This window comes from Gossypium hirsutum, chromosome D01, assembly GCF_007990345.1.
Source record: "Gossypium hirsutum isolate 1008001.06 chromosome D01, Gossypium_hirsutum_v2.1, whole genome shotgun sequence".
In the NCBI taxonomy this organism is placed as follows: Eukaryota; Viridiplantae; Streptophyta; class Magnoliopsida; order Malvales; family Malvaceae; genus Gossypium; species Gossypium hirsutum.
Genome location: NC_053437.1, coordinates 49175846 through 49197559, shown reverse-complemented (window position 1 = coordinate 49197559; position 21714 = coordinate 49175846). Strand labels below are relative to the sequence as shown.

At 33.3% G+C, this 21714-nt stretch overlaps 1 protein-coding gene across 2 annotated transcripts; it reads left to right on the top strand.

Moving 5' to 3' along the window:
* Positions 1-5402: 5402 nt before the first annotated feature.
* Positions 5403-8040, top strand: LOC107920992 (pentatricopeptide repeat-containing protein At4g14190, chloroplastic). Of its 2 annotated transcripts, XM_016850841.2 has the most exons (3): positions 5403-5540; positions 5720-5984; positions 7300-8040. In XM_016850841.2, exons 2-3 carry the CDS (start codon positions 5805-5807, stop codon positions 7417-7419), a joined length of 300 nt encoding a protein of 99 aa, XP_016706330.1. In that variant the 5' UTR covers positions 5403-5540; positions 5720-5804; the 3' UTR covers positions 7420-8040. The 2 variants fall into 2 exon arrangements, with proteins under 2 accessions (XP_016706330.1, XP_040943254.1); XM_041087320.1 differs by having other exon boundaries at positions 5437-5984.
* Positions 8041-21714: the final 13674 nt, after the last annotated feature.

The window sequence follows — 21714 nt, the reverse complement described above, 5'->3', positions numbered from 1 at the left end:
AAACTCTCATAAACAAGAAAAAAAACCAGATAAACTAAAACTATGTGCATCCCCCTACACTTAAGCTACACATTTCCCTAAATGTGTTTCTTAACTAAAGTTTAAGAGGTTTCCAGGCATCCCTTAAGGAGTTGAAGTGCACCAACGAAACACAGGGTGTCCCCCTCCTCGTTGAAGCACAATCATGTAGTGTAGCTTATGGATGAATGGTTGCACATAAAAAGACACAAATACACAAAAACAAAACAAATGCAAATAACAAAAAACAAATACCAGCAAAAATAAAAAAAAGTCCAAAAGAAATAATTCAGTAGTTTAATAGTTTACATGCCACATCAAATAAAATAAAATAAAATGTGAAAGCGTGTAACTAAGCATCATTTTTAGAGCCGTGATTCTGCCCCGCAATCCTTTTTCTTTTTCCCTTGACGACTGAACTTTTGTAAGAATGTCTTGGTTGGTATCTAGGGTTTCTGAAGACTACCCTTCGTTTAGTGGTTTACCTGGACACGAACACCTCCTCAATATCATCATGATATGGTAGGGGGTCATCGTCTTCTGTCTCCTCATCATATTACTATGATATAGGAATGTGAAACATGACTTATCTACTTCACTAGGGCAAGTGGGAAACTATTGGATCTGGTACCTTAAGTGTAGTATTTTCGTCTAAGTAAACTTGTAATTATTCGAAAAAATTGATTAATAAAATAAATTTGTTGATTACAATTAATATATTTTGTATTTTTATCCTTAAATGGTTTTTGCACGAAAAGCAAAATAGAAGAAAATATTGTTCATTGGTTGTCTATTGTTCAAACTAATGCTAAGCAATATTACTTGATCGAATTGTAGTACGAAAAGACAACTTGTATTAGTAGATGAACCTACACATGTCCTTAGCCTAATCAGAAATGAGCAAACTAATTGAAAGAGTAATATGTTATCTATCAAGTCTAATTGGGAGATGCATTGTCTTCGACATCTGAGCGGATGACTCCCAAAACATAGAGACATAGATGTGATTGACTAGACTGATAGTACATCAGACTAGACCCAAATAGAATATATCTTGAATTTGATTATGAATTTATTCAATTGTGATGTTCATATTATGACATACCTAAATCCTGAGTGGATGTCAGACTATGTATGTGTGACTCGTACACTTTGATGTAAGTAAAAACTTGAATTCAAGTAGATAAGGAACCAAAAGCCGGTGTGTTGGGTGTACGACTTCTATAGTATGTAGCATCATTCTAATAGTGGAATTCATAGCCCGAGACATGGGTAATTGATATCCTTTTAATGGTATTACATGCTTGATGAAAAGTAAATGTGGTCATTGTCCATTCGTCTTTGTGATGAATTACTTGATCACTTTTTGATAGTGATTGAATTTTCATGAAGGAAGATGTAATGGTTACCATGAGATAAAATAGGATCATGTTAGAAGAGCATATATTATCCTAAAGAGATCAAGGATATCTTATGAGGGTAACACACTCATGACAAGGTTGCTGGACGAGCACTGAGTAGTTGCTTTCGTAATGATATGTTGTTAGGGAAAACTCAATCACGATACTATAATAGAACGACTTTATGACTAAATGAGTTTATAATTAATAGGAAAAAAGCCAAAACTTAATTATCAATCATTTGAGACCTAATTATATATGTCCAATCGATCCTTCGCTAGCTCGTTGAAACTAGAAATGAATTGCGTGTTTAAATAGAAATGAACAAAATGAATAGGAAAAGAGAAATGGAAAATATTCAAGAATTATTATGGTTTTTTAAAATGGAAAAATATAATTATTTGGAAATGAATGTAGGTTTCAAAAAATAGAAATAGAGATGATTCATTTACAATTCTATATGGATTACTTAAGAATAACCGGAAGGATGAGTTTATGTTTTTGAGCTGTTTTGAATCCTGAAAATTAAAATAAACAATTCGGTTATAATGAACATGTTAAGTTATGAAATATTGAACATATTTTCTTCAAATTTTACCAGAGGTAAAATCGTAAAAAATTTGATCAAGGGTAAAACTGTCAAAATTTTACTAGGGGTAATATAATGATGAGAAAATTGTTTAATATAGAATATTAAAGTTTATTTGTTGAAATACAAAAATCGAATCAAGTTGGATCACATTATAGAGTATTGGATGAAAAGACCCAGGAAGTACTCATAATTGGACCAGATGTGAGAGAGACCCAAAACGCCTCGTATGACATGAATGGGGTGGCAACCCTAGTAGGAATACTAGGGTGTGCCATCCACCGTAGTCCTACTATAAGTAAGAAGTTTTTTTTTCTATCTAAAATAAACCATTACAATTCAATAAGGGTTCTAACTTCTCTTTTTATAAATAGATGGCAATGGTAGGGCATTAGACATAACATTTAGAGATTGTTACTCTGCCAAAAAATAGAGAGAATTTATTCGCCACTATTAAATATATTTTTTAAGAATAAAAAATCTACCAATTTCTATTAAAAAAGATAAAATTTTTGTTTTCACCCTAAATAAAGGAGAGAGAACTTTTTTTAGTTTTGTGTTTTGATTCAATTGGTTCAAGCCCACACTCGAAGCAGTTCATGGTAAGAGAATAGCTGAGAAGATTGTTTGGTTGAAAGTCGGTAACAACCAATGTCCGCTAAGCCGAAAATACAAGTATGAATTTGGTTAGAGTTTATTTCTATGAATATTACAAACCGAGCCAATTTTTAAAATTTTAATTTTCCACTGTGCAAGAAAATCGTTTTCAAATCAAAATTTTCCAATAAACACAAGTTTCCATCGAGCCGATTATAAAAAATTTAAAACTATAACCAATCTTGTAGGCCATCGTATGGGCACTTATGAAGTATGATATAGTCTTACTCAAGGGAAAATATTTCACCAAACACTTGCTCGCTAGCTCCTCTTATGTGTTTATAGAGTCCACTAGCTGCAAATCTAACCACATAAATGTATCGCCAGTCAACAAGAAAAGGAATAACCAAAGACGTATTGTGTTGTCAGATACCCCGTTATATTAAAGGTATCGCAAATGGTTAGGAAACCCTTAAAGCGTTGGTTCCAGTCTTTAGTCATTGATCCTAGAAATTGTAGATTTCCTTGGATTATTTGGATCATATTCAGTTTAATTTCAAAGTTATTAAGGCTTCTCCGAACAACCTCTAAGTTAAGCATAGCGTAGTCCTGGAAAGTTATTTGTTTTATTGGTTGCGAGTGTGGTTGTGGTGATTGTGCCTCTACTCTTGGGTTGTCAATCAACTGGTCTCCTTGTGGAGGTTTGGCGTCCCTCAGATGTTAAGCCCTTTTACCATGCATTAGGATTCATTCTTGTCCTGGTTTGAATGGTACGATATAGTTATTGGTCTGAGTTATGAACCACCTTCTACAAGTACAAAAAAGCGAAACGAATTAAAAGAAATTCAAACAAGACAAAAAAACACAAAGAAAGGCCATATCTATAAATTTAGCTTTCATCAACTATCTCACTACAGAACATGTAACAAAACTAAAAATAGCTCAATCTAGCATTGATTCCCCAAAAACAGCGCCAACAACTTAACCATAAGCATTTTAGTTATGTTTTAATTACATTTCAGCAAATTTAGTTCAATGTAATAAAATGCATTATTCAAGTCTTTTACTGACCTTAGGGACCGAATGAGGCCCAAGGGTGAGCTAATATACCTTGTGAGTGTCTAAGAGACTATTAGAAGGAAATTAACTCAATATTGGTCGCTAGGTTGCAATACAGAGCATGCAATGCTGCAACATAGGGAGCAGAATAAGAAAAGTCCAAGACTGCCTTCAATGTCGCGACATACCCTTGACGACACCTTGAAGTTGAGCATACTTCCCTTGATGTGACAACACAGGACCTGGTGTGTTGTAACATCGACTCTGCACGAGAAATTAATATGAATCAGGGGTGTTTTGGTCCGCACAATCCAACTTTAAGCTCGGGAACTTCAGCTGACCTAGGATTAAGAACAACGATCATCTTAAGTCTATAAATAAGCTCAACTAACACATGTTATGAACATATCTTGCTATTTTATAATTTTCTCTTTAGTTTTAGACTTTAGTTTTTCCTTTCTTTTAGGTTTTAGACTTTATTTTCATTCTTGTTATTTAGTTTTAGGAGAAATTAGATTCTAAAATTATTCTCAAAATTTGTGAGGATTCCGTGCATAAACTCAAAACAATTAGGCTTCTTCTAAACAATATTCTTGAAATCATTCTTTCTGTCCATTGTTTTATTCAAGTTTATATTGTTTATTAGATTCATCTGTAAATAATCCTCCTATGGGGGATTAGTGAGTGGAGGTATGAATAATTAACTGTTTTGTAGAGATTTCTTAACGGATCAACTGTTTAGAAAAGGAAGAACTTAAACCCTGGGCTTGACAACCCTAGGAAGTCATCAAGGTGTGAATTAACCTAAGATTGGTATGACCTATCCGTGGACACCTTAACCCTGAATCAGTCTGGACTATGAGGCCGGAAGATAAGTAGACCTTACTGACTTAGTATTTTAGTGGACGTATTGAAAGATCCTTCTAGGGTATTGGCTAGTTGATTGAACAAGAAAACCCAAGACAACAGTTGTTTAAGATTACCAAAGCGAGCTAATCACCCATGCCCAAATGTGATATATATTTCCTTATTTGATTTCTTGCTTTTCATTTATTTAATTTTCTTTATGTTCTTATTTATTATAGGTTACCAAAAACTCTTCTTTTATTCCTCGTACCATAAACTGATTAGAGTATTAATTAGATCTATTTATGTTTAAGTTAATATTAATTTAGTGCTCGCCTCCATTGGGTATGATCTTCAGAGTACTCACCTACTCTGTTGTAAACTATATTACAACATGACTTGTATACTTGCGGATATTATTTTTCCATATCTTTTGTGTAGGATTTTTACTCTAGATGGTGGCACATTCAGAGGCGGTCACTAACTCAAACAAATAATCAAGAAATACTATTGTGCGATGTTTGCAAATGTGATAGGTTAGTTGTAATATAATTGTACAATGGGGTACTGAGTACTCCAAGGATCGAACCCAAAGGAGTCGATAATTGAACCAAATTTAGCTACAAGCATGCAAAATAAAGTGTCTAACCAACTAATCCCTAAAAAATATATTAAGACAACCATAAAGTTGACTGTAATTACACTAATTTATGAACTAACTTCAAAAAGACTAAATCATAAAGCATGCAGAGACGAATAAGGGTCTGTTTGTTTGGCAGTAGTTGATTTTCCGAAAAACATTTTCCTTTTGTTAACGTGTTTGCTTGACAAAGGAATTCATTTTCCAAAAAATCAACTTCAAAAACACGGGAAAATGTCCCCTTTTTTTTTATGTAAATCCTCTTACATATTTTATTTCTATAAGACACTTTCCATTCCTTTTCTTAGGTCAGCCTCTCATTTCCTTCTCATTTCATTTCCTCCTCATTTCCTCTCCGTCCATCAACGTCAGCCTTTCCTCCTCATCTTAGGTAGGCTTCTTCCTTTTGGGTGTGCTTGTTATCAATAGGTTCTATTCTCTTTTTCTCTCTCTATTATTTTGACTGATCGTGAATTTAGACTGCAAAGTTATATTGAGATGGCAATCCTTAATTAATAGTAACAATAAGAAATCGATTCTCATCCAAACCCACTTCCTAAAATCAACCAGGCATTATTGCTGTCTATCCTCTCTTCGCTCATCACCGTTAACACCGCGGCGGCCGCCGGATGGTTGCTATTCCAAAACTCATACCATGCTTCTTGTTGAGACTTACCATCAACACTGCAGGCTTAGGGCTTTAATTGAAAAGCTGGAGAAGGAGGGCTCTTGCCCTATGCAAATACTTGGAGATGATGGAGATTGGACCAAAAATGATTTCTGGGCTGCAATTAAATTTCTCAGGCATGCCTTCAGATCCAATGAAATCCTCCAGGTGCCTTTCTTTTTTCTCTTTCTTTGTGTTTTCATAATTTTGTGATATTAAAGTTTAGATTTTTAATAAATTTGGAAGTTGGGTTTTAAGGATGTAATGATGTATTATGATTCTTAATGAAAATGGGACCTTGTTTGGTTTCTGAGAAAGGATGGAAAAAGAAAAAGTTTGGTTAGAAAATGGTGGGAAAATACAGTGAGTTTAGTCTTTACAGTTCAGATTTTTACTACATACAGAAGTTGGGTTATAAGTATGTAATGATTTATTATTATGCTTTATCTGAACTGAATGAAAATGATAGTTTGTTTGGTTTCTGAGAAAGGAATGGAAAATGAGAAATTCGGGTTAAAAAATGGATGGGAAAATATAGGAAATACAGATAGTCCTTAAAGTTCAGATTTTTATTGAGTTTTGAAGTTGGGTTCTATGGTTGTAATGATTATTTTGATGCTTTATTTGAACCGAATGGAAATGGCACTTTGTTTGGTCACTGAGAAAGGGATAGAAAATGGGTGGGAAAATACAGAATATTGCAAAACATGAGATGTTTTCTAGTTTTTCTATTCGATTATTCTTTGATTTTTAATGGTTATGCATTTGTGAACAGGTTTTTCGTATGTGGAAGAACATAGAGAAATGTCTCTCTCTATCTTTCTTGTTTTTCTATTCGATTATTCTAGTTTTGCTTGTTGTGCTTGTCACTTCTTGCTCCAATGTCTCTATCTATCTTTCTTTTCTTAATTTTGATGTTATAAGCTGTAATCGTTGATTTTAGTATAAATTTACATTTGTTTGTTGGTTTGTAGGTGTATTTTGATTCAATTGAATGGTAGTGTTTAATTTTGTGTCTTAGGTAATCACTCCCCTTTTTCATATGTATTATAGATCATTTGTTTATTGGTCTGTACATGTATTTGTGCTGCTGTTACGAGCATTTTTTGTTTATGCATTTTGAATTGGCTCAAGTTTTCTTATACTTCTTTCTCATGCTAATTGATTTGTAATTTCAATGATTGTTTTCTGACCTTGTTTGATTGATTTTGGTGTGAATCCCAACCAGCTTCAGTCTTAGGTTGCTTATTGTACTATCACATATTGATAGGGAATTATTGTCTATAAAATTATCAGGCTTGCAAGATTTTAAAATTCATTTTCTAACTAGAAAGCAGCCCAGATATTCTTGTGAATTTGAACTGTTAGTCATTGTCTGTCGGCTAAAAATTTGTTGCATATTTTCTCACTTCATTTTTGGACTACACACATTGACCTTTTAAATGTCTTTTTCTATATTAAATCTATGTCTATCCATTTGCAGGGTTTTATGAATTCCCTCTACTCTCAGTCATTTGCTCAGTTCAACAAACAGCCAGTAAACTTGCAGGCTCTTCAGCAGGGACAAGGCTCCCAAAACCAGAAACTTCAATTTAATGGTTAAGAATAAAGATGCATAGGCTTTAACAGGTTATAATGTTTACAATTAGCAACTTGGTTTGCGCTGCCCTTGTGTGCCCAAAGAAAAAGGATAACCCCTGATACCTGATTGAAGTTTTGCATTGTTTTGGAGAATGATTATTGATTCAAGAGAGAGAACCATTACATGATAAGGTTTTTCTCGAAAGGGTTTGATGATAAAAGACTCCAGGACATAATGGCCATTGATTTTTTAGGTTAAACCCGTCTGTAATAGACACAGAAGTTTTTTAGAAGTGAAAATATTTTTATATAGTATGCCAGGAAAATCGCCTGTCCCTTTCAGCTCATCCTTGACATGTAATTGTACTCTTTAGTATAGGTCGGAAAAATGTTTGAAGTGGTTCATAGTGCTTGTAGACATTAATGGTGGTATTAAAAAAAAGGTTCATCATGGCTTTGATGTGAGAAATTGGGTTTGTTTGACAATGGAGTTGCTCCCCAAAATATGTAGAATGACATCAATGTTTTTAATGCCATTTGTTTGAACTGATGACTACTTTGGTATTGTATTTCTTTTCCATCTAGTTTTTGGGTTTTCCCTCAAGGACAGGATGAACTCGAAATGAGGCAGGCATTTCTTTAATTCCAAGCTGAAGTCACTTGAGATGATGGATAGTATGGATTCAGTTCAGATATTTAATTTTTTATTTTATTTTATCTGGATATGTTTGTATTCGTATATGCTGATATTATTAGTATTCGAATATTTGATATCCAGGTCCATGGTAGAATTTGTTTTTTTTTTGTGAATAATAGGTTCAAATATTTAATTTTAAATAAATCAAGACCAAAAGTTGATTTACCAATCCATGTCCTCGAATAGCTTATATGCCCTAAAGTAAATTATTATATATAAAATATAATTGTTTATTTAGTTTTTATGATGTATAGGATTCATAATTTATTAAATACTTATAAATAATGATCTGTAAAATTTGTTTTATTGTAAAACTATATAATTTTGTAATAAGAAAAATAAATAATGTTAGTAAAAAATCATTATCTAAATAAAAAAATCATAATTGAGTATTATTATATATTTAATTTAATTTATTTATAAATAAATAATTGCAATATATGTAAAAACAATTTAAAATATAAATTTATTGATATATGTAAAAACAGCTTTTTCGGAAAGTATTTTCAGGAAATCTGCCAAACAACAGAAAATATTTTACACAGATTCATCCAAACACCAGAAAAGTAAATCATTTTCTAGAAATCATTTTTCAGAAAATATTTTACTGGCAAACAAACGGAACCTAAATGAAAAATAGTGATTGATTGATTTTGATGTGGTTCACCAACTCCCGAATTAAGGACCTAAATGTTGTAAACTTCAAAATGGTTCCATTTTACCTCTAGATATCAATTTTACCAATTAGACAAGTTAATCTGATTTATCTCTCAATCTCACCGACTAACCCGAGACTAAAGAATAGATGTTCAAGAAGATTACCTCTTGATCTCACTTGCCTAGATTTTATTTTAGGGATTTCAATCTTAAGTTTTTAAGTTTAATCAATTTAGTCTAATTTATTGCAATTTAGTCTCTTACTCGAAAATCAACTTACCCACATCTCCATTAACCAACCCCACATAAGGTTTAGTTACTCATGCTAAAAACTACATTACTAAACATGAAGGAAGAAAACATGGCAGTCATTAAAATAAACTTAACAAGAAAATAAGAGTTTAGATTTTTAACTTGGAAAACCTAAAGGAAAAGTAAAGGTAAGTATTCAACAACAAAATGATGAACAAGAAACATTAATGTTAAATTTTTTAACAATTGAAATAACATTAAGCCAAAGATTGAAATCTCATTACAAGTAAAGAAGAGGTACTAAAAGTGCAAATAAACCCTAGTTACAGAGATAACTAACTTTACTAACTTGAAGAGTGACAAGAATAAGAAGAAAACTGTAGGAAATGAAATCTACAACTATGGAGGAAGATAAAAAAAATAAGAAACCTTAGAAAAATGAAAAAGAAAACTAAGACAAAACCAAGAGAAAACTATTTAAACTATGCCTAATGTGTCATTTTTCCTCAGCCAAATTTGGATTCTTTTAGTAGTAATTTTGACTCAAAAATATTTCCTAAAATGTCCTTGAACGTGTCTTTCTGATTGGTGGTTCGGTTAGACAAAGACTACCCTGGATGTCATTTTTTGTCCCCTCACGATATCGATATCGCGATACCTAGGGTAGGATATCGAGATATTGTCACCAATCCTGAAATGAGGTGCTCCTTGGTAAGTGGATATAGCGATACCACTTTAAGTACTCTTCATCTAAGGCCTATTGAGGGTATTGTGATTCCCTGGCTTTGATATCGCGATACTCTTTCCTTTGGTGTTGTTCTTGTTTGAATTCTACCACCAACGTGTTCTTACAACACTCAATCAATCGTTTGGGCCTCCAATGGCACAATTGGCCAATTTGGTTCTCAAAATGAATAAAAAGAGGCATTTACACTTATTTAATTGCAAAAACTAAAATTAAGCTAAACTACTAAAAAGACATTTAAATTGTTTAAAAAAGGCTCGTTAAGTGACACGATGAGCCTAATTTTTGATACATAAAATTACAGCAAATTAGTTTCCAATGAAACCATAATAATTTTTAATATTTGGATAAACATGTTATGCTTTGATTGAAGGAGCTTTGTATGTATGGTAACTGTGCGTGCATATATGCGTTATTACTTGCTTAGTAAGTTTTGAAGCAATTGAAAAGTTTCAGTTTTACTTGAAAATAGGGATGAGGTTTTGGATTTTTATCACCATTAATTTCGTAAGTTTTATGGTTTTTTTAAGCTGTTATTATCATGAATAAAGTTTTCTTTCTCATCTCTTTGCCCAGTGCTATTATTGCTAGTAGGTTGTTACTGTTTTTATTTTCTCTATACTATCCTTAATTTTTATGTCTTTAGTTAAACATGACCCCTGGACTAGTTAGTGTTCCCACCGAGAGTTTAAGAGTATATGTGTTCAACATCATCAACAAGAGATATGAAAGCTATTAGCATGCAGGGGTATCACGTGTTTTGAAAATTTAAGAGCGTGAATATCTAATTTTTGCTAAATTTATATGTATTTGAGGCAGGTTTCCATCTCCCTTCTTATCCCTTTTTATAGAATTTTTGAATTTGTGGTGGATAATTGATAGGCTATTTGTGGTGGGTTTTAATGGCGTACTTCCTAGATTGTCATTTACAAGAAATAAGAGGCATCTGTGAATGTGTTTAGGAGGGTATACATAATAACTACTGCCAGTGAAGCCACTTAAAAAGGATGTATGATGTTTACTACTCAAGGGGGTTAAAATCTATCATAGATAACACCATAAGCAACTTGTATTTGAAAAGGGATAAGTACATTAAAATGGAACAAACTTGTGGGGGTGAGTTTGCCTTTCCTTTAGCTTGGATCAAGCGTCCCAGTGAAAGGAGTACCTCGAATTCCCTTCCTTGAGTAAAGTAGATAAGGCTCAATTGAAGAGGTTGCGAGCAATTCTGCCTATAAGATATGAGCAAGTTCATAGCTTGAGGAAGGTGTGGTGATTTTGTTTGATGGAAAAGAGCCCTAATGGTTTTTATGACATGGACTTGAATACACTTAGCGAACTTCAGCTCAACGGGGTGAAGACATGTACTGAAGCTTGATTTAATGAGGATGACAGTGTAACAATAGAGATTCTCTTGGGATTGTGTGAAGAGCCTAAAGATTGGTTGTCTTCTTTTGGTCTTTGTATGGAATGAAAATGGGAATACTGCAGTGAGAAAGGAGAAAGCACTGATGCTACTGGAAAGGTTCCTCAGAATGTTAAAGGAGTTAAAATTATTGATGTCACTGAGGAACCTGATCAGCCGTAATTCGTTGTAGTAGATTAAACTAGTTTTCACATTTAAGGACTTTGAATACAAGCATTTTCGTTATGTTTTAATTCAGTTCTTTAGTGTTGCTTACATTCAATAAAATGTGCACATTGAGTCTTTTATTAACCTTAAGGGCCAAATGAGGCCTAAAGGAGAGCTAACGTACTTTGTGAGTGTGCAAAAGACCATTAGAGGGCATTTCGGGTCAATACTGGACACTATGCTGTAACTTGGTAGATCCAATGTCGCAACACAGAGAGAAGAATAGAGAATGTGACAAACTGCCTTCAATGTTGCAACACAGGTTGAGGGTGTTGCGACATACCCTTAAAGATGGCTATAGAGGAATATGTTGGTTGTTACGTCGCGACACAGGTCCTAGTGTGTCGCGAGATCAACTCTGTAATGAGAATAAAAGACAAAGTAGGGGCATTTTGGTCTGTACAATTGAACTTTAATCTCCGGAATGTCAGCTACTCTAGGGCTAAGGATGATGGCTACCTGAAGGCTATAAATAGACATCTCTGGAACACATTATGGACGTCATTCCATTAGCTTAGATTCTTTGGTTTAGATTTATATTTGTTCTCTTGGTTTTTTAGGTTTTTATAATTTTAGTTTATTTGTTTTCTTCAAGAGATTTGATTGCAAAGGAAATCAATTTATGTGGATTCGCTCTATTCATCAATATCAATAAGGCTTTCTTAATAAACTATTTATTTCAATTCATTCCCTACGATTAATTCTTCCATTCTTTCCATGTTGTTTATGAAAGTCATGAGGAACTAATCCTTCTATGGGGGATTAGCGAATGGAGGCATGATCTCTTAACTAATTTGTAGGGATACTCAGTGGATGAATTGTTTGGAAAAGGAAGATCGTGAAACAAACCCTAAGCCTGACAACCCTGGAAAGTTATCAAGGTTGGAATTAACCCAAAATTGGTGTTGCCAATTCGTAAACGCCTTTACCCCAAGCTAGTCTGGACTGTGAGGTCAGAAGATAAGTAGTTCTTGCTAACTCGTTATGTTAGTAGAAGTTCAGAAGATCTTGCTAGGGTAACGACTAGTTGGTTGACAAGGAACTCGAGACAACAATTAATTGCGATTGTCGAAGCGAGCTGATCACCCATCCTCAGATTTGATTCACTTTATCTATCTCTATATCTTGCAATTGTAATTTTTTATGTTATTTTATTTTATTATTTTAGAAACCCTAAACATTTTTCTTATTTTACTCTAGTAATATAATTGACTTAAAGTATTAATTACATCTTTAATTGTTTAGGTTAAAATTGATTTAGTACTGGCCTCCTTAGGGTACGATCTTCGGAGTACTCACCTACTTTATTTTTAAATCTATATTACAACTCGACCCGTATACTTACGGATACCTCCTTATAACTCTCTAGTTTATTGCAGTATTCACACTTTGGACGTTACTACGTCCGAAGGTGGTCAAGTTGTTGGCGTTATTGCCGGGAGGCAATGTCACTAGGTTAATTTTAATTTTTGCCCTTTAAAGGAACAATTAAGAAATTTATAGGTTATAGATGCAATTTTATTCCATTTATTGCTACTAACCACTTTTTTTGGGTTTAGTGTATGCTCGCAGTAGGGGCACACCTATTGTAGCAGCAACAAATCTAGAGAAAATAATCCGAAGGAATCACCGATAGCATCAACAACAGATGCAAGAATAACCACCACTGTAACCCCCTAACCTGTATCCATCATCGGATTAAGGTTACACAGCATTACCGTACAATCAGAAACATTTAAATTTAACTTCATTCAATAACATAAACAAATCATAAAACAATCATAAATATACATACTGTCCCGAAATCGAGCCCTCAAGGCCCTTATCTTAGAAACGATTTGAGACTAATTCGAAAACATTTGGAAATTTTAGGAAAAAGTCATGAAAATTTGGAAACAAAGGTCACACGGTCGTGTGGCTAGGCCGTGTGCCTCACATGGCTGAGACACACACCCATGTCTCAGGCTATGTAACCTTCGAACTAGGGACACATAGCCGTGTCCTCACTGGTGTAACTCTTTGAGTAGGGTCACATGGCCGTGTCACATGCCCGTGTGCCAGGCCATGTAACTCACTAAGTGGCAACCTAAGGAATTCACCAAATGACACACGATCATGTGTCTCACATGGCTGAGTCACACGCTTGTGTCTCAGGCCGCGTGGACCCAAATTTTACCTAAAATCAAGTCATTCCACATCCATTCCATGCATGTACCTTTAAACCAAATATGTACACTTTCAAAGCACCAAAAATTTTATCTAAACATACATATATTGCTATATCAAGAAATCCTAATTCAACTAACCAATGTGTCATTCAAAGGCACCTCAAGTGCCTTCAAAAACACTTACCTAAACATGTCAATTTTACCACATTCCAATCATCAAATTCTAGTTCAAAACTTACCAAATCATGCCACAAACTTGACTACTATCATTCCATTCCAAATATACCATAGGAGTCATTCAAAACATGCATCATAAGATAACCAAAATGACACAAGGTAACATGGATCGAATGGTACCAACCAAGTTAACTTCCACAACTTATACAAGCCAAACACCAACTAATCATCCAACAAAATGCCATTATAATTGAACCTATACATGCCATTATAACCTTGGCCAAAACATTCAAAAACTACCGATATATTTGTTGGATAGTGTGATAGATCTCCGACGAGCTTCCGATAATCTATAAAACATAGGAAAGAAACTACGTAAGCAATTAATGCTTAGTAAGCTCGTATAAACTAAAACACAACTTACCATTTCATTTACATAATGTATATAGCATAGGTGTAATACCAACTAAAACCACAAGCTTGGCATATTACCTATACAACATCATCAAATTCACAAGTTAGTACTTTTTTACATGGTTCAAATGAATTTATCCATAAACATTTAATTTACACATGTATTCACATCATCTAGATCACAATTCCTTTTCAAAAATTCATGATACATTCCATTTGAAAACTTACCATTTCATTTCCTTTTCATACTTTTTGAACCATGAATAATTTCATCGGATACTCAAGAAAGCTCACACAAAGTGTGCCTTTACATAACTGTAACATTTGCTTTACATCATTGCTCACACGAGTTGTGAAATGGGCCTGCTCACAGAGCTGTGGGTCAGAATGTAAGCTACATAATGCTACTCACTCAAGTTTTGGAGAATCCGCAACAAATACAGGACCTCAGCCATCGGTAAGACATTCAAGACCAGCACCCGAAACATGAATCCCTAATAACATGTCATTTGTATCCTACGAATTCCTAAGCTTCAACTGGGACTCGATATCCGTCATAGCATTGATTTGTTTATACATCGTTCAATTCAAAATATAAATAACATAATAACATAGAATTTAAATAGCGTTAATACAATAACCATTCATACGAACTTACCTTGACGACTAGGGGCGTAGAAGTTAAATCGAGCTAACTTGAAGCTTTTGCTTTGCCTCGATCTAGGTTCGTACGTGGTTTATCTTGATCTAAATAGACAATTTCAATTCATTTAATACTTATAGTATTAAATTTAATCCACATTTTATATATGAAAAATTACCATTTTACCCCCTAATATTTTAAATTTTCACAATTTAGTCCTTAAGCTCATAAATTGAAATCTAAGCATTTTAATCCCTCTTATAGGCTAACTGAATTCTTTAGGGACTTAAACCAACCCAAATAAATCATCATTTCATGAATTTAACATGAATTTTTACTACTTTTGCAAATCAATCTTTAAATGCAAATTCCATCAAAAATCACTTTACCAAATTTGTTTATTTCTCAAAAAAGGTTCATAAGCTATCATTTAACATCAAAAACCATTCAAGAAAATTCATGGCATAACCTTCAACCTTTAATTGTTTTACAAATTAACCCCCGGGCTAGCTAGATTAAGCTAAAACAGACTCAAAACCATAAAAACCATTAAAAACGGGGATTGAAAACTCACCATGCAACAACCCTAAGCTTGACTGTATGCTTATCTTCTCCAATGGCTGTTTTAGGGTTCAAAACAACAAAATATGAACATGACAACATTTGGTTCATCTTTTGTTATTAAATTTTCTTTTAAATACCAAATTACTAAATTAACCTTTAAAAACTATCATAATTACATTAAAACCTATCCATGTACATCCACTATCAACATATATGGTATAATTACCATTAAATTCCATTAAATTTTGTTTCCAAAGTCATTTAAACCCTTTAGCTAATAGAAATAATCTTTTACACATTTTATGATTTAGTCCTTTTTAATAAATTAACCATGCAAACATCAAAATTTCTTAATGAAATTTTAATAGGACCTTAATAATATCCTATAAACATTAAAATAATAATTTACTCATCATATTTGTGGTCCCAAAACCACTGTTCCAATATACTGAAAATGGGTTGTTACATAATGGACAGGAAGGGGACTAAGAATCAAATTGCAAATCATTTATCCAGAATTGAAAACAATTTACAAGAGGGGGATATTGAAGAAATAATGAGACATTTGAAAATGAACAATTATTCAGAGTAGACATTAATTAATCAAGACCAAGTAAGCATCTAACACCATGGTATGCATATTACGAAGTTACATCACAAGAGGGTCTTCTCAACACAGGCATCTTGGCAATAGAAAAAGCAGATAGCCCATGAATCAAAAAATTACATTTTGGAGTAACCATATATGTTTCGAAAATGCATAGATCAATTAGTCTGGCGTTGTGTAGTAGAGGAAGAGATACAAGATATTTTACAAGGCTGCCACACATCTCCTTGTAGAGGGCATTTTGGTGGAAAAAGGACAGCTCAAAAAGTACTACAATCGGGGTTTTATTGGCCAAGAATGAATAGAGACACTTATAAATTTGTACAAGGATGTGATAGTTGTCAGAGAATTGAGAATATATCTAAAAGGGACGAAATGTTGCAAACATGGATAATCGAGGTTGAAGTCTTTGATGTTTGGTGAATTGATTTCAAGAGACCTTTTCCAAGTTCTTTTGGGAATTAGTATATCTTCATAGCTGTAGATTATGCTTCAAAATGGGTCGAAGCTATTGCACTACCTACTAATGATACAAAATTAGTATTGAGATTCTTAAGGAAAAGCATATTCGCCAGGTTTGGTACACTACGAGCACTGGTCAGTGATGAAGGATCTCATATATGTTGCAAGTAGTTCGAAGCAACATTGGCTAAGTACAACAGAATACATAGGATGAAAATGACATATCATCCACAGGCTAATGGGCAAGTAGAAGTATCTAATCAAGAAATAAAGCAAAATTTTGAGAAAACAGTAAACCCAAGTAAAAAAGATTGGGTAGTCAAGCTAGACGATGCGTTGTGGGCTTACAAAACAACATATAATACTCTATTAGGTATGTCCCCACATAATTTAGTTTATAGTAAAAACTATCAATTACCAATCGAATTGGAGAGGAAGGCATACTAGGTGATCAAAGAGTTAAATCTGGATCTAGAATTAGCTAAAAAAGAAAGACTATTCCAACTCCAAGAATTGGAAGAATTCAGATTTATGGCTTATGAAAATACTAAAATGTACTGGGAGAGGAGTAGACTTCAACATGATGCAAAGATTAGAAAGTGTGAATTTTTCCGGGACAGAAAGTGCTGCTATTCAACTCAAGGTTAAAATTATTCCTTGGAAAGCTTAAATCAAGATGGATAAGTCCATATACAATATATTAGGTAACTCCTCATGGGACAATAGACTTAATCGGAAAAGAAGCTCAACATTTTCTTGTTAATGGCCAACGAGTAAAATATTATTTTAGAGGAACTATTAATACTATTGTAGAGGAACAAACCTTGCAGTGTAGCGCTTTTTGGGATTTCCAAGGAATCAATGGCAAACCAACAAACATGAAGAAAGATAATGAAGAAGGTGACCCAAGTATTGATTTCATGAAACAAAGAGAAATCTGGTTGTCATGTCGTGACACCATTCTAGAATTTTGCGTCAAGAAACAAAATTTTGATTCCAAAACCAGCCCTCGACGTTGCAACATCACCCAAGGATGTTACGACACCACTGCGTAACTCTATTTTTTGAACTACCCTAACTATTGACATTTTTGTAGGTTAATTATATTAGGATTCTTGTTCTTTAACTGCTTATTTAGTAAACCTAGACTATAACTCTTGAATAGTTTATTCTTTCTTTCTAATCTATAAATAAGACACATGGCCACCCTATTTTATCATTAACAAATATTAAATTTCAGCCTACCCTCTTTTATCGTCAACAAAGGTTAAATTACAAGCATAATAAGAATAGGTTATCAAATGGCCAATGTAACATCCTGATTTTGGGACTAGTCGGAACAGTGGTTTCGGGACCACAAATTCGATGAGGAAAAAAATTATTTTATTATATTTTTATGGTATACGATTTCACAAAATGATTTCGTGAAGATTTCGTTCGAAAATTTCGACGTTTGGGCACTCAATTTAGTCAAAAGGACAAAATTGTAAAAAAGTGCAAAAATTGAGTTCTACATGTTAGAGGTGTCCAGTTGTTATGAAATTTTAAATTGGAGGTCCTTATATGGTAATTAGACCATTGGTTAAGTTGTTAGACAAAAATGGACAAGGTTAGGCATGTTTCCAAAGTTTTTCATTAAGGGCATTTTGGTCATTTAGTTATTAAAATGAATTAAAAACAAAATTAAAAGCCAATTTTTGTCCATCTTCAACCCCATGGCCGAATTTCACAAGGGGAAACCATGGCTAGGGTTTTTCAAGCTTCCAAGCTCGATTGTAAGCCTGTTCTAGCTTTTTTTTAATGTTCTTTACGTTTTTGAAGTCCGGGTAACTTGATTTAGGTTATTCTAGCAATAATTTAACCTAGGGTTCATATTTGGAAAAATACCCATAGGTGAAATGTGTTTATTTTTATGTTTTATGGTAGAATATGAAGCTTGAAATTATGTTAAACAAATTTTGCTAAATAATTTTAAGTGAAAACGAGTATAACGACATAATCGGTAAAAATACCTAATGTTCATAAGTAAGTGTTAGAGTGGGAATTTGATGTTTTCATAGAAGGGAAAAATGTCCAGAATGTCATACAACATAATAATAAGGGATGAAGTTTAATTTCCGAGCTTTGGGACAAAAGTGTAAATATGCAAAAGTTTAGGGGCAAAAACGTAATTTTTTCAAAGTTCGAGTTAAGGACTGTTTTGATGAATGTGAGTATTAAATAAGCTAAGTTTTCTATTATAGATCAAGAAGAACAAAATTCAGAGTTAGACCTGGGAAAGAAAAAGGTTGAGGACTAAAGTGCTAGATTTGATCATATTTTGTACCGAGGTAAGTTTACGGTAAATAAATGCAATATTTTGATAATTATTATTAATGCTGTTATTTTCCAGAAATTATGCATTTATTTCATGAAAATATCTAATGTTAACTCAAGTATGAGATGACAGAGAATTAGTGTTAAAAGGCCCCGTTGAAACATGAGGAATGTATTGGATACAAATGTCATGACATTTGGGTAAAGAGATCCCATGTAAGACCATGTCTGGGACATGACATTGGCATCATTGAGATTATGAGAGGTCTCATGTAAGACCATGTCTGGGACATGGTGTTGGCATCGAGATGAGAGGTCCCATGTAAGACCATGTTTGGGACATGGCGTTGGCACCGAGATGAGAGGTCCCATGTAAGACCATGTCTGGGACATGGCGTTGGCACCAAGATGAGAGGTCCCCCGTAAGACCATGTCTGGGACATGGCATGGGCACTTATATGAGAACTCTCATGTAAGACCATATCTGGGATATGACATTGGTAGTACAAGAAATATCCCATGTAAGACTATGTCTGGACATAGCTTTGGCATGTTATATTCAGACAGGAGACCGAGTATCCTTAGTATTCCAAGTGATTCAACGGGCTAATAAATAGACGATGTTACATGAAAGTTCAGGTAAAAGCCTAATAGACAAGTTCAGGTGAGTTAATAAGATTAAGAGTATCTCAGTTATCAGTTGAGAAAAGAAATTTCAGCAACGAAGAAGTAAGTTAAGCAAGCAAGTAAGTAAACGAGTAAGAGAGTAAGTAAAGAAGAAAGTAAAGATCTTAATGCTTAATAAAAATTTATGAATATAATTGTTTATGATAAATGTTGTTATTTATTTACTTGTAAACTTACTAAGCTTTATGCTTATTTCTTTTATTTCTTTTTCTTTCATATAGTATTATCAAACATAGTTGGGATCTTGAAGACGTCGGAGAGCGTTCACACTATCAACCACCACAACTCGGCATTTTAAGACGATAAATGTTTTGAGCTATGGCATGTATAGGGACTTGGTCATTTCGATTGTATATTCTTAAGATATGACCAAAAGATTATATGTAAATATTTGATGATGAATAGTTATTAAAATGGCTAAGTATGAGGGTGTTTGTTGTTATAAATGTCTAGGTGATAAATTATGCATAGAAATCATGAAAAAGTAAAAATTGGTAGTGAATCAGTTTTGAGACAGTAGTAGTGACGTGATTTTGAAAAATCACCAAGGATAGTAGAAAATTAATTAGAGGGTGGATGAGATATATAATTAAACCTTATTTAGTCTATTTTCATAGAAAAATAACAGTGTAGACAAAGGAATTATGAAGTCTGAGATATTTGAATTTTAGTTAGACAAGGTCAAAGTGGTTTTTGGAATCCCCTATTCTGACTTTGGAAAATCATTAAAAATTGGACAAAATATTTATGAGTTGTAATTTATATGTCTAGATTCCTTATTTAGTCTAGTTTCTGTAGAAACAAGTGTGAATACATATGAAGTTTGTACAATGAGATAATTGAATTTTAGTGACGAGAGGTTAGGACAGTCGATCAGCGAAATAGGGGAGACTTTCACTAATAAACTGTACTAATTTGCTGAAACAAAAAATTCTAAAAAAATTATGGTAAAAAGATATGTGAGTCTAGTTTTAGGAAAAATTTATGGATCTAAATTTTGAGTTTTGTAGCTCGAGTTATAATTGATTTAGTGACTCTTGCCCAGGTGGACATCCTTATTATGAACAGTGAAATAACTTTTAAAAGTAAATTTTTATGCCCGAACTTTTAAATTAAGTCAAGTAATGCCTCATGCTCGACTCTGGCAACGGTCTCGGGCAAGGGGTGTTACAGCCAATTTCAGTGCAAGGGATCAAGCCTAACTATTGAGTTTTAAGAAGGTGACATGTATAAGTACATACAACAACTATAGCCATATAAATTTATTCAAGAGTAGGGACTTGACCCTCTAATGAGGAATTGCAAAGGAATATGGGAAAATGAAACTGAAAGGGAATGTACGAAATTTTGTTTGCCAGCCGAAAACCCCCTAACAATTCTTGTGGTAAAAGAATTTTATCTAGCCTTAAAACAAAGGGAAGCAACCAAACCGTTCTATGAGATGCGCTCCCTTGTAAAGGTCAAAGGGGTTAATGTTCTAGTAACTGAGATGAGTATTTATCAAATTTATGATGCACCATATTATAATCACGATTATCTTTATAAAACATATTTGAAGGAATTCAGAAAAATTGATACAGAGGAAATATTGAGATTCTTAATGGAAGGAAAAGAGATGTGTACATATTGAATAGGAACAACAATACTTGAAACATTGAATTAAGAGCTGATGACACCAAAAGCCAAGACGTGGATGAAATTCGTATGTTCGAGAATATGGCCTATAACAGAATGTCTGAGATTAGTCCATTTCAAACTACCATAACATATGGGACCCTCCAAAAGAAACAAATATGTATTGGAACATGGATATATAAGAACATGATTGATTGTGCAAGGAATTTAGGAAAGGGAATATTTTTCCCTCATCTAATTACGAAACTTTGTAAAAGGGTAGGAGTACCCATTGAGCGGATAGATAAAATCATGAATCCCCCAAGGAAATTACTCGATGATGATTTATTCAAGCAATTTAATCTTCTACAGTCGAAACAAAAAAGTGGAAAGGAGAAAAATAAGATTTTAGGAAGATGAGGACTAATATTCAAGAGTAAACTAGTAGGATTAGGAGTAGACGAATTTAGGAAAATTGAATGATTCTTAGGAGTAGACGAATTTAGGAAAATTGAATGATTCTTTCTTTATTAGGAATTTTTACTTTTCATCAATAAATAATTACTTTAGGGATTGTATTAATTTTTAAGGTGATGTAAACCTATTTTTAGGATTAGGGATACATACATACATAATTCTTTGTTTTGTAGTTTGTTTAATTTTTTTTAGAAACCCAACACA

Bases quoted from the DNA above. Each gene is read 5' to 3' on its own strand.
- LOC107920992 (XM_016850841.2), top strand. From the start codon at position 5,805: ATGCTTCTTGTTGAGACTTACCATCAACACTGCAGGCTTAGGGCTTTA. The intron at 5,985-7,299 runs GTGCCTTTCTTT...ATCCATTTGCAG, and splicing joins GATCCAATGAAATCCTCCAG to GGTTTTATGAATTCCCTCTA.